Source organism: Aythya ferina (genome assembly GCF_964211825.1).
Source record: "Aythya ferina genome assembly, chromosome: Z".
Lineage (NCBI taxonomy): Eukaryota > Metazoa > Chordata > Aves > Anseriformes > Anatidae > Aythya > Aythya ferina.
Window position 1 is genome coordinate 13,544,979 of NC_140299.1, and position 14,311 is coordinate 13,559,289.

The 14,311-nt window shown below is 40.5% G+C and overlaps 1 protein-coding gene across 1 annotated transcript in view; it reads left to right on the forward strand.

Annotated features, from left to right (window-relative positions):
* EGFLAM (EGF like, fibronectin type III and laminin G domains) overlaps positions 1-14,311 on the forward strand; it is a 75,047-nt gene that overhangs the window by 16,619 nt on the left and 44,117 nt on the right. The window contains exons 2-6 of the mRNA XM_084505090.1: positions 1,335-1,447; positions 3,360-3,443; positions 5,255-5,281; positions 9,632-9,749; positions 10,395-10,530. Of these exons, the coding sequence (XP_084361216.1) occupies positions 1,335-1,447; positions 3,360-3,443; positions 5,255-5,281; positions 9,632-9,749; positions 10,395-10,530 (478 nt within the window). The remainder of the gene's footprint in view (positions 1-1,334; positions 1,448-3,359; positions 3,444-5,254; positions 5,282-9,631; positions 9,750-10,394; positions 10,531-14,311) is intronic.

A 14,311-nucleotide genomic window follows, 5' to 3' on the forward strand; every position in this document is an offset into this window, starting at 1 on the left:
AACATGGTCACACCCAGTACGATCCCCACTGATTCACACAGGAGCATTGGTTGGGAGGTCGCCGCCTTGCATGATGACATGTATTGTATGGAGTGGCAAGTGGCTACGTTCCTTCAGGTGGGAGAGCTGCCCTTGCCAATGCTGCCTCTCTCCACAAGGGATCAGCTTTTGCTGCTAGCCCCATGCCACCATTGCAGCACCTTCATTGTTTGTTTTGCCCACAGAGGGCTGATGCTAGCCCCATGCCTGCACAACAATTATAGGAGAGGCCCTGGGCACAGTCTCCCTAGGTCTGATGAGAAATGGAAGAGTTTCTTCTCAGAGCCTCTCTCACTTTGAGGGATGACCGTTTTGTAACCAGCATAATTTTACTAGACAAAGTACACTCGCTTTTCTTTTTATAAACTAATGATATTCCTCAGTTAATTGATAAGGGTTTTTGGTAATACCATCAATGAAACATTACATATTTGAAAACCGGGAACTCCCTGAGGAATATCTCGGTCTCCTGTGTAACACAGTGAAGTTTATATTGCACTGCAGATTTGCTCCAGCTGCAGAGCAGACAAGATCCCACACCTGCCCCTTTCTCAGACATCAGATGCAGCTGCCTACATGATACCAGAGACAAGGAACTCAGGGTTTTCTCATCTTCTCACATTTTTTATTTGAAGCAAGAAAATTAGCCACTGTACTGAAAGGCCAGCCTGTTCAATGGAAAGATAAGGAGGTGGTACTGTGAGGTCAACATAGCCAGATAAAAGTGATGGCAGTGATGGCAAGACCAGAGAACCCATCACCATAGCCTGCAACCAGAGAGGGACAGCAGGAACAGGTCCTTTGTGCTCTTCTCATTGGGTTAAACTTTGCTTCTTCAGCGATTACCCTTTCCATGTATAGCTGTTGTGAAGGGATTGAGGCTTCAGAGGTGGGTGGTCATCAGGAGGCTTCTCAGTGTCTTGTAAAGGTGGATGAGGCAGGGGTTGGTTTGGATTTGGTTTTCCTCACACCAGGATATTTCTGTTGGACGTGGAGCTGCAGGGGGTGAGTTGTCTATGAGGTGTCCTGATCTGATTAACAGCTCCTTACCACCAAGGGGCTCTTCCTCCTCTCTCATCTCTCCTGGCCTCCCTCCCACTGCTGCCTTGGGGCAGGGAGGAGGAGGAGAGGGTTCATGCAGTGCAAATACAAGTAGTGGTCCATGTCTCATGGTTTTTTAAAGAGGTCAGCAAATCTCTCCTTCAAGTAGTAGGTGCCATGTGAGCAAAAGGGTGTTTTTCTGTCCCATGGCTTCTGATATGCAACTGTTTTTTTTTTTTTTTTTTTCTTTTTAGTAGATAGACTGGGGCCTCCTCTGGACATACTTCTGGATTCACTGAACTGCACAGCCTTCAGTGTGCAATGGAGGATGCCAAAGCAGCATGCAAACACCATCACGGGATATACAGTAAGTGATCTCTCATGCTGTTAGCAGGGAGCTCTAGTGCTCTGCCTGGCCTCGGGCCTGTCCACGAGCATGGCAAAGCAGGCAGGGGAGCCCATTCTCAGAAAATAATGCTGACATTCAGAAAGTGTTCAGGGAATGGCAGAATAGAGCTGACGGAACTGCAACTTTAAGAAACAAGTGGCTTGTGTGTTAAAAGCAAGCTATGATGGGAATTGGGGTTGGATGCCAAAGGCTTATAGAGGATATAGATTGCTTTTCTTTGGTGGTTTTCATGCAAGCATCTCAGTGCTCTCTGCAGCTGATAAAGCAGTAAAATACAGCAGAGCAGGTCGATACTATGCTGTGCAAATGAAGGGAGTTGCATGGTGATTTCAGGGCAGCTTGGACCCTTTGATTCGTGCCTCCAGCCTAAGAATCTCTTTAGCAGGATTAGCTATTCCAGACTGTGCCTCTTCACCTTCCTAGCCACACAGCAGGTACAGGGAAAGAGCATTCCTGTGATAAACTCGGGTACTGCCTGTACTGATTCCCTTTTATTGGGAATAACAGAGTGACTAGCCAAAACTGGGTACCATTTGAGTGTGCACACAGAAAAACAATGAACATGAATCTGCCATTTAATTGTTGACAAAAGGGGTGTTTATTAGGTTTCCCTTCAATAGGTGTTTCGTGGCAATGAAACTCATGCCCCAAATGGAAGTTAGACAGGACTTAGCATCAAAGATGTGGGATATCATCTAGAATGGGTTGTTTTCCCTCTTTACCAAAAACAACAACAACAACAACAAAAATCAGAATCTAAAACTTAGTTTTATTTAAAAGGTGTGAACAGAAAACTCCTGACTACCTTTAGCATTAATGTTCAGTAAGAGACTGGAAGAGTGAGCAACTTCCCAGAAATTGGTATTTTTTGGTACACATCTCCCTTCATTCCATGGTCACGTAGATGACTAATGCAGCCCAACAGCAGAGTTCTTTTTATTGTTATGGAAGTGCTTGTACACAGAAGCACTTGCTGCAGTAATACTCTGCATGTCACTGCGATGATGGATATTGGAATACAGGAATGTTGGTAACAGTTTTGGTATCCGCTCCAAGAGAGGGATATTGCAAATTCTACCAGTTTAAGTGATGTTTCTGTGATTCATAATATTTTTCAAAGTAGTTACAGTGCTTTATAGTCACAAATTATATTATTATACTTATTATAAGTATATTTATATACTTATTATAAGTATTATTAATATAATCACAAATTTTAAGTATTTTTCATTGATCATTTAGTGGATCAAATATCCAAGCCCCAGCTTATTTTTAACTCTTGAGCTCACGCATGGTATGGTAATTAAAGCAATGACAAACCTAGCATTGATTGAGCTATACCCAAACCATCTTCACTTTATGTTAGCTTTTGGCCCTCTGGCATTTCAGTGTCTCTGTGTATAGGAAATCAAATTCTCTGTGGTTCATTAGTCTTCTGTATGCGGCAACAGACGTGAGGAGAGACATTTGTGATACAGCAATTTTGATAATGGCATAATCACATAATGTCTTCCTTATATGAAATAAAATGCCAAACTCGTGCAGACCAGTCCCGCAAATCTGCAGCTGACCAAGCTGATCACGGCCAAATCACGCACAATTCAAGTTGTCAGCTCAAGTCTGCCCTTAAAGCTGGGCTGTGTTTCACATCAGATGAGCATAAACACCACAAGATTCTGTCTTTTAGTCATGCTGACAATTTCTGACAAATATGAAGGAAATGTTAAAGGGTGTTAGCTTTTCATGCATTTGAAAAGAGGGTCACAAGCTTAAATGCTGTCCACAATGTGATAACATTGCACTTGTTTTTAAATCATTGTGAAGCATTGTAGTATTCCTTAAACTGGCTTGATTATATCTTCTTTACAAGGTCTTCTACTCAGAGGTTGAAGGTGACAAAGCAGTTAAACAGCTCTCACATGATGTTCCCCTGAGTCTGGATATGCTGGGCATGGTGAGTGTTTCTTTTCATCAGCAGTAAGAGCACCAGAAGCGGAACTTGCAAGTGGGAAAATGTAGCTCCCTGGTTGCTGCTGGCCTGTGAATTACACCGAGGATCCAAGCCCCAGATTTGCTCTGGGCATAGAGCAAAAAGGAAGTCATAAAGCTTTTCAGTAATCCACGCAGAAAGCTGTGATACACTTTTGCTCCTCATTGTCTGACTAATTTATCACATAAAACTTTGGGAAGTTGCTGGCATCTTACTAACACTGACCTCTGGCTTCTACTGAAAAAAAGAACATTTAATTGTGAACGTCCATTTTCAATGAATGACTTCCACACATGGAAGGGAATTTGCACAGCCCTGCTGTTATACACAGCAAGAAACCTAAACATCAGTGCATTGTGATGCCTGACACAGTTGAGTGTATAAATTAAAGAGGACAAATAGCTTAGTGGTTGTTTTATGTGTCTGTGTCTGTGTCAGATTGTGGCCTCCTGAGGTACAGAATTTAAAATTCAATTGTGCTGTTTTAGTTGCATTTGTGCAAGTCCAATTCTTAGAAGATCCTTTCAGCTTCTTCTTTTTTTTTTTTTTCCTTTTTTTTTTCTTGTTTTGATTCTTACAAGCACCGACTTTTCTCATTGCTTCCTATTTTTTCCCTTTCATTTAATTAAGTTTTTCCTTTTATCTGTCCTTTACACTTTTACTTTGCTTGTTTCCCTCTCTCCTTCTCTCTCCTCCTTCCCTTTCTCTGTCTAGCCTCAGCTTCCTTCTCCACTCGTGAACAAATGCCTCCTGTCCTCTTCTGCTGCACTGCTTAGCAATTAGTGCCAAGATGAAAGCAATGCCTTGATGCTTCTGAGTAGTTTTAATACTGTCTGCTCTTAAAGGGTGTTCTTGAAACACACTGGTGTCTTGTCAGTGGGGGGAACCTGCTCTTTGAGTTCAGCAAGGCAGAATCAGTGATTTTCCAGCCTCTGCTTGGACAGAGGGTGAAGGAGTGTCTTGGGGTGGGTGCTGTGAGGGAGCACTTTCATATTGTGCTCTGCAAAGAGCAGAGTCTGCCCATAAGACAGTAATGCCTCCAGCACAGGAATCAAAAACTGATGTGTGCACACAGAGCATTGCAGGTTTCTGCGATCTTTATTTTGTGATCCTTCTTCACAATTTGATTTTTTTTTTCTCCTTTATCTTCTGCTCAGCATTTTTCTTCTTTATTTTCTCACCTCTCTTTCCTGAGCCTTCCCTTCTGCTGTTCAATGATGTGCATTCTCTGGTACTTTCTGACCCATGCTGGGCACTGCTCAGAAGCCTTCTCTGTAGGAAGCATGGGCGAGAGGGATGCTATGATTTCCTGCAATTTTTGGTCACTCAGTTTTGGTTCTGACTCCTGTAGGTTTCTGAGATCATGGTGAATGAAAGCATCTCATTGCCGTGATATATTATTTCTTTGTATATGTGCTATTTTCTCCCTTCTGGTTTTTATCTCTGTATTTCTTACTTGCTTTTTTCACCCCCCCCAAAAAAAAAAAACCAACAAAAAAACACCACCACCAACAACAAAACCTTCTTGCTGGTAGTGCCAACAAAGATCAAACAGCACATTGTTGTTTTGTCTTAGTCCTGACAACAGTAGTTCTTTCTTACTGGGAGAACAGAGTCTTCATCCTTGTACTCATAGAGATTAATAACAGTCTCAAAGAATACAGTATGATGCAGCATTAGCCTTGTTTTTCTTCACTGACCCATTATTTATCTGTATTTACCATCACTTTTTAGTATGTTACTTCATTAACAAGTCCTATTTCTCTTTTTGCCAGGGTCAGCTTGAAGGACAAGCAATTTTTGTAAGTATTGCTTCACACGAGGTTCGGTCACAGCTGTGATTTAAAATAAGGCTGAACTTTTCTGATCTGGGCTTTCCACAGATTCACACGCCAAAACGTCTCCCTATTGATCTCCAATGTTGATTCTACTTAGCACTTAGACATGATCTTTTGTAGTCAGAATGTGACAAATAGTGGATAAGGCTCAAAATCCAGAGGTAAAGAGAGGGGACACTTCTGGGTGAAGCAGCTCCCGTTTGAGAGATGGGTAAACTTTTCTGCTAGTCTCCAAAAGTGTTTATGGATGGCTTGAGCAGAAGAAGTGAGCTATATTCAGGTGAAGACTTAGAGGAGACAGGCACAGTTGGGTAGACAGACTCAGGGTGATGGGAAAGAGCAAAGCAGCCTGGCAGTGGGAGATGAGATGGGGAGGAAAAAGTCTGAGCTCCTCTGGTGGGAGGAGATGAGGAGGAGCATGGGGAGAGAACAGCAATGCCGGTGCCCAGCAGGAGGGAGTGGGAGACCAAAAGCTCTTGTAAAATAGGTCTGAAATGGGTTTGCAGCTGCAGAATTATTCACATTAATTATTTCCAGCCCTGTCCATTTTGCTTCCTGTGAGCAGTCAACAGACCGGGTTTATTGTGAAGGAGGAAGCAACCAGGAGGTGCTTGCCTTGGGGTAGGGTACGGGCAGTGATTTTGGTGTTTAACTGAAATCCTTCATCAACAACCTCTTGCAGTTTTTTTTTTTTTTTTTTCTTTTTTTTTTTTCCTGAGATATTTGAAAAACGGAGAAATGCTGGTGGATCCAGCAAAGCTTTCACTATCAGAACTAGCAGAGGTTTGGTCTGTAAGAGGCTGATGACCAGACAATACCTCAGGATGTGCTTGAAACAGGACTGTCTGGTTCAATCCCAGCAGAGAAGAGTTTGGATTATGGCATTTTGGAGATGAGGTTCCACGCCGGGCTCTTTTTTCTGCTTGATAAAAATAACACTTGTGAGGAGAACATGTGGAGAAGTATGACTGACTGGAATTAATCAGCTCCCAGCTGTCATTAATCCTCAGGAAGTGGTGTTCTTGCTGAAATGCTTTCTGTTATATTCATACCAAACACAACAGAAATCTGCAATAGCTTTGTGGTTAAGTCTGCATAATTTGTGTTTCCATCAGTAAGCCTCCTCTGCCGGTGTGGGTACGACCCCGCTGCTTTCTCAGAAGCTTCTCTGGAACCTGCGAGGCTGTCATAGTGAGATGCCCTGTTCCTGTGCATGTGTGTGCGCATGTGCCTGGGCGTTAGTGAAGTGGATGGTGTCTCGTATTTGTATTACATCATATTTTAATATAGTACACATACATGAGAGCAGCCTGGAGAAACACAGAAGCAGTACCGTTTACTAAGGCTCTTGTCCTACTCTGCAAATATTTGTGTAGTTCAGCACAAATATATATACACAAACACACACACACACACACAAAAAGGAAAAAAAAAAAAAAGGCAAGAAAAATTTGTGAAGTTAAAAAGTGGGAGGTTTTAGGTCTGGCACAGAGCCGTAGCAAACAACAAGCTCCCTATCAGATCACCAAACACACATACAAAATGGAAAGTGACCAGCTGAGACCAGGGAACAAGTAGTTAGGGATTCAAGTGGCATCACAAACAGCTCTGCTTCTTCTACACCTGTGTTGTAATCCAGATGCTTTATGTTTGTGGTTGTGGGTTTTTATTAATAATATTATTATTTTTATTAAAACAAAACAAAATGGAAAATGGGTTCCCTGGAAAATGTCTTGCAAACCAGGTTTCTGTGAGGCGGCTTACCGCACAGCCTCACAAAAAGTTTCAGCACAGCTGGAGGGAGCACAGGCTGCGCAACAAGGCAGGGAGGGGTGCATAGTTCCTGCCTACACCTGGTTCCCGTGCTGCAGAAAAAATATCACATTGCTTCATCCTGTTCAAGAATGTGAGATTTGTAATGAGAATACCAAATGTCATTTTGCAGGGTTTTAGCAAGGGTGTCATGTAAGACAAGAAATTGCATTTTTTGCTAGTAAAGCTTCAATATAGCACCTATATCACCTAAACCTTATCTATAGTGCTGCTGTCTCCCCAGAGATGCCAAAAACTTGGTTTTAAGACCCTTGTCATAAATACAAGCAGAAGAGATAGGAAGTGGATGCTCAGGCCCCTGGACAGTGGGGTAACAAGGGATATGTTTCTTCTCCAAAATCTCATGTGAAACTGCCCTGGTGTGATCTGGAAATACCCTCAGATTGCCACAGGTCAAGGTAGCTTGATGATGTCTTAGACCTTTACCCACTCATTAATATCTTGATTTTAGAAGCTTACAGGATACTTTATCTCAAAGACAGCCTCTGTATATCAAAAAACTATGTTCACAGAGAAGATGTTGCTGGAAGAAAGGGGCAGGTAGACACCAGCATGTGTTAGGCAAGAGAGCATTTTACTGAGGTTTTGAGGATAAACGTGTTGAACTTATGTATCTCAATAGCACTTCAATTTTGATTGGCTTTGCAGTCAATGAGGTTCATTCTGTTTTAGTTTGGTGTAGTCTTGAGTTGAGAGGTAATAGTTACGAGGCAAATACATCAATACCATATTGTTTGCTGAGGCCAAGTTGATAGCCAAGTGTGAAAGCAATCAGACAGTCAGACACATGATGAAAGATTTTTCTTAGAAGAATTAGTGTAATAAAGAGGGATGCTTGCAGAAACAAATGCACACAATTCAAACACAGATGTACAGTGTATGTGGCATGGCAGGTGGAGTGGCAGGAGCAGGATCATCAGTATTGTCAATAGGAGAGGTGCTGGGTTTTCAGCAGCCGTCATTTCAGATCATGTTTTGAAAGACCTCAGTTACCTCAAATATGAGACTGAAAAAAAGCAGATAAATATTTTGGTTTGAGTGTTCTTGCTGCCTCTTTCTGGGCAGTTACTTTTTCAGTACTGTTATCATCTCTCTCAGATGAATCCAAATCATTGAAGCAGATAGAGGGTGAAGGATGGAAAAACAGGATAATGGTCAGGCAGCCCATGTTAATAGGAAATCAGTGACAGAGCTCCAAAACCGTGGAATAGAGAAATGACAGATGGCAGGGTGTTGCTAAATGATGTTATAGTAATGAAATATGTTCCCCAAAGAACAGAAAGGGAGAGTTTGTCCAAAAAATTGTCATAAGAATGTTTAGCAGATAATAAAATTTTAGGATTGTTTACTATTTTACTGCAACTGGAAACACAGGTTTAGACTCTGTTCCAGCTTGAAGAGAAAGGAGACCTCTTCATTTTCACATGCACTGTGAGTAATGTTTTTAATATCAAAGAACAAAAAAACAACCAAATAAAAAGATCTCTGTGCAACAATTTTCTATAAATGCATTTTTTCACACCATAGCAATCTGTGGCATAGAACCTGGTATTTCTGTTTACTTGCTTTAGCTGTCAGAAATAATAAAACTAGGATTTTTATCTGTAGAGAGATTACAGGTAAAGAAGTCTGTTTTTTTATACACATGTGCTCATGCTCCATTAAAGGCCAAATCTAAACATCTGAAGCTGATCAAACAGTCACTAATGAAATTGTCACTGAAATGTAAGTCAAACAGTCACTAATGAAATTTATTTTTTTTGGCAACATTTGCTATTTCTGCAAGACTTGAGCAGGCTCCTCTGAAAAATATTCTGCAGAACAAGCTCTTCATGTGGAGGTTAGCATTGCCTTCCTTACAGTAGTTGGCTGTGTGTTAATCTTTCCATGTTTATGGCAGAAGGACAAGTAAAGGAAGTGGTTGCTTCAGGTCAAGGCTGGTAGCATGAAGAGAATTGCAGGCTAGGAATATCATGAGTGGTAATGGGATTTGTCTCTGCTTTATGAGAAATTAAAGATCCTCAGATCACACGGCTGCAAGCTGCTTCATTTTCAGAAGCTCCTATGGTCCATGCATTTAAAAGAAAAGAACAAAAAAACCCACCCAATTACACTGATTACAAAGCCCAGCAATTGGCTCAACGGAGGGAACAGTACGTGACTTCAACTCCATCAGCAAAAGCATGACAGAGAATGCAAAATCTCTTTAACCTTGTGAATTATGCGGAGAAATGGGTCCAGGTCAGCCCCATGGATTCCCCTGGGGAGCTGCAGCTTGCGAGGAAGCACGTGGTGGTGTTTGTGGTGCTTGTTTCTGAGCTGAGCTGGGAAGGGGGACAATCTTCCCAGGAGGCTGAATGGAAAATACCATGTCAGATCACAGTGCTGCTCACAGTTGTGTGGGGAAGAGCTTTCACAATGCTTTTTGTCTATTTTTTTTTTTTTTTTTTTTTTTTTTTTTTTTTTTCCTGGCTCTGGTAGGAAGTTGTTATCGGGGATTTGAAGCCCGGCACCCCACATCGTGTTAGCGTTGGCGCCTATGGCTGGTCAGGTAAAGGACGGCCCAGCATGCCAAGAGATGTGACAACCTTATCACAAGGTAAACCCTCTCTACATGGCTTTCTTTTGCAAAGCTGGCAGGGCAGGACCAGTGCAGTTTTTTCACAACACTGGCAGAAAAATACAGACCATGTTATAACCTCAATTTGCCCAAAGCCATGGATGAGCAGAGGGCAAGATATATCTGTGATAGCAGTGATCAAAAATATGTCCTCATCCCTGGAAGTATTGAAGAGTTGTGTAGACATGGCACTGAGGGACATGGTTTGGTGATGCGACTCAGTAGGTCAAGCTGATGGTTGGACGTGATGACCTTGAAGCTTTTTTCCAACCTATGTGATCCTGTCATTATCAATGTTTTAAAAGGAAAGTGGCCATCTGATAGTTGGGATGCCTTATGAATCTTTTATAAATTTCTGCTAGACCATTTGAAAAAAACCCTTTATTTTTACCCCAGCATGTATCACTTCTGTAAAACAACAGGACATGCACACATAAATCCCTGTCACGTGTGGAACTGCAATATTTTATTAATATTATTATTTTTCTACAAGTGTGGGGCTCTAGAGGGGCAGCAGGGGAAGGAAGAAGCCTATAGATTTGATTCCTAAGTTTGTGAATGTTGGGTTTCTGTGTCTATTAGACAATCTGTACCTCTAATGCTGTTTTGTTTCTTCTGGCATAGATAACTGCATGCCCCCTGCACCACCCTATCAGCCCCAGATCGTTGTCGTCTCTGATTCAGAAGTTGCATTATCCTGGAAACCTGGAGCCAGTGAAGGAAGCTCACCCATCCAGTACTACGTAGTGGAGTTTATCAGGCAAGTTTTCCGGTGGATAACTGAACTTCAGTGTTGGTGTACTACATTTTGCTTTTTTCTAAGTTGTGCTATTGTACTGGGTATAGCTTCTTCTCATTATTTATTTACTTACAGTATACAGTACGCTAGGTTTTGCTCTCAATGTGTGTTGAATTACCATGAAAATTTAAAGACAAAGGAATAATCAAAACTGACGTAAAATCACCAGTAAGTCCTGCCTTCTGATTGAAGAAAAAAATGCCTAGTTTAATCTGTTCCCTCTAAAAAAAGCGTGGATAAATAAAGTTTTAAGTTTCTCCTGTCATCAACCTCTGTTGAATCATGCAGTGAGAAAAGGGTCTATGGCAGAGCAGTCCCCCTGAGCAGATGTGCCCTTGGCTGATATAGGGAAAAATCCAGGGACTGCAAACTCAGTATGTTGGGTGGTTTTAACTGACAAAAGCATTTTGAGTCTTGAATTTGCAGGACTCAGACTTGTTGTTTTATTCCAATGCTGATGAAGTGTCCATGAAGTACTGACCTTTCTTTTGAATTATGGATGTTTTGTGTTGTTTGGGTTTGGTTTTGCTTTTATGTTGAACCCTTTAAATTTTGCAGTAATAGACGTAAACGGTGAAAAGTTGCCAGGCAAGTTGCTTTTATAAGATACATATATGTATAAAGGGTCAGGAGCAGGTGATTGTATCTGGATGCTCAAAGACATATTTGTACCTGGCTGTTCATATGCACGTAGAAGCTAATATTTGCATACAAAGCTATTTATTTTGATGTGCTTACCCCTCTGTTTACCATCACTGTGAGTGCAAAATTCAGCTTTGGGAAGTTTAATCCTTTGGGTGAACACATGGTGACAGGTTTTAGGTGAGGTTGCTTGATAAGAAGAGAGAATTGCTTCTTTAACTACTCTGAGCTGTAGAAGTCAAAAAGTCACTCTTCAGAAAAACACATCCATTTTTAAAAAGATTAGTTGTTGTAAAAACAGACAGAAAGAACTGTTGGTTTTCAGTGCTTAAAGTACGATTATGGTCTAGGAGATATTGATATAATGAAAAGAATTCCCAGGCTGAAAGTCTGCTTGTGAACTTACGTTGCACTTTGTGTTTGAATTGAAATGCCCCATATTTAGTGGGAAGCCATTCAATGTTCACTGTGCTGGGAGGCAGGACACGAGGGCTGAAGATTTATTATGGCCATAATGTAAACTCTGCTGTAGAATTATCATGCAATTTCTTCAATATCTATTTTTCCAGCATAATCATTATCTGAGTATTTATCTCTTCTCCCCACCTCTTAACTTTCATTTACTCAGTGGATAGGAAAGGGATATTGTTGGGTTCTGATTGACTGCACATCTGTTGTTTCTGTGCTGTTGCTAGAAAATGGAGCCTGCAGGTTTACGTACACGTCTTCTTGGCACCAGGGGCCTGCTAATGGAAGAAGTGGGCATTGTCATTTCCACCTGGCATGTCAGAAGCGCACCTTTTTTCAACCAGAGAGTAGAAAGGTGCCTTCACTGTTTAAGTCCAGAGATATGAGTAATTGAAATTTCAGTGTTTCGTTGTTTTTAGACTTTGGGAAAGAATTTGCTAACAGCACAATGTTTTGATTACACTGTTTAGTTTGAGATTTAAAGCTAATCTTGAAGTATATTTGTTAAATTTGGGATTATACTCTCTTAGACTTGGAAGCTTGAGTATATATTTGGAGAAAGTTCAATGAGCCATAAGCCCTAATGGCAGTTAGAGGTAAAGATTTAACTTTAAGCTTCATTGTCTTTTGCTGCGTATAGCTTTAATTACTATGAAGTGTATTAACACAAGATAAAGCTATTGAAATTAAACCAATGTGAAACCAAAACAAAACTGTGCAACCTAATTCAGAAATAAGTCCTCTTATGTCAAAGAAATACAATTCTGATACTGAGCTTTTGCAAAATTAATAACTGTCTTATGCAAATCTGTGATTTCTCTTGGGTACAGCACAAACCTCTAGAAACCATGACATTGAATCATTTTGTTCCCCTTAGAACTAAGTTTTATTACTTTTACCCTAGGAAAAAAAAACATGCTGGGAGACTGAGATGAGGGAAAAACACTTTTATTTTTTCAACTGTGATATCAGGGATTAGAACCTCACATTCATTCAGTACATTAATTGTTTGCACATACCAGATTGTCATCAGAACCAGAGCTAACCTGCTGTCTCCTTCTGCTCAAGGGCTGAATTTGGGCCCTTACTTAGGCTCTAACAAGGATTCCCTTGGGAGTTCTTGGGAGCACTTGGTTTGCCGTAGGCAGTGGAGCGCCATGGATGATGTCAGATATATGGTGGGCTGAGATAACTCAGGCTCTGCACGCTCAGTTTGATTAAGTGCATAAAATCAGGATGATGAGTGTAGGTCTCACTGCTATCAGCACAGTTCATACAGAATCTATAAAAAACAAGTTGAACTTAAAATAACTCACGATGTCTTTGGAAGCTTGCAGACACAAAGTAAATCGTCTATTGGTTTATGCTGAGAGATATTTTATGGCAAACAGCATTCATATGGAAGTCCCTATAACATCCTGGACTTTAGTTTAGGTTTTTATCTGCAAGATATTATATATAATATATAATATATTATATATATATATATATATATATATATATATATATATATATAAATTTAAAAAACACCTTCTCAAAAATGCCCTAGGTATTTTCACCGGAATACCCAGATGTCTAACCTATTTAATGCCTACCAGTCTTTTAAGCTTGGGGACAAATTTATTCAATTTTTTATTGTCTTCTACAGAACCACAAGTGTTTCAGCAGCCTGTCTCTTAAAAGGAGTAGCTTGCTTTCTATCTGCTGATAGAGTCAATGGCTTTCATTGTTAGTCTTGACATGTATGAAAAACTTTTCAACGTCTCAGTAGTGACATGAGCCTTCTGTTGCCATGAACTAGGCAGCTTCTGCCGATAAAACTGGGGAGATTTATCAGTATTTTGATGTTAGGATGGAGGAGACTCAGCATAGTGGCATGGGCAGATTTCTTGATTAGTTTCAAGTCTGCCCTCCAAAAAAGGTTTATCCTTGAATCCGTTTTGCGTTGAGCTATCTGTCACTGGTGCTGTGCTGAATCAGTCATATTTGAATATCTCATGCTGAAATGTGGTCAAACCATCTAAAGGAAAGTTTGTCTCTTTCCCAGTAGAAATCATTTGAATGTACCAGTTTTCATCCCAGAGCTGGAAGAAAGCTGAACAAAGAAAAGTTACATTTTCATGTATGGCAGGAATTGTAATTTTCTAGTAAGTCAGCTGTGAACTTTCAGACCATGAATGCTGGTAGTGGTTCAATGGTTGCTTTCATTTGTAACGAACCCTAAACAACAGTTCAAATGGTGAAGACACCTCCTAAAGACCTCACCCGCCCCCCCCCCCAAAAAAAAAAAATCCAAACAAACAAACAAACAAACAAAAACTACCACACACACCTTTTATACAGCTTTCCTGATGAATTCATAGAACAGATATATCTATTTCAACACTTACATCACTGTTTGGAAGGGTTAAATCCCTGAAAAGTTAATTAAGGAAGAAAGAGGAGAGTTAGATACAGAAATTAAGAAGGATATATTTAAAAAATGTTACCATCAGTATAAGATTTAACAAAGGAATATGTTTAGAAGATAGTTTACTTTTCTTCTGTTGACCTAGTATATTGGTTGGGATATTTTGTAAAAAGCATCAAAATAAAGCTAAACAGTAATAGTAACTAAAAATAATATCCTATA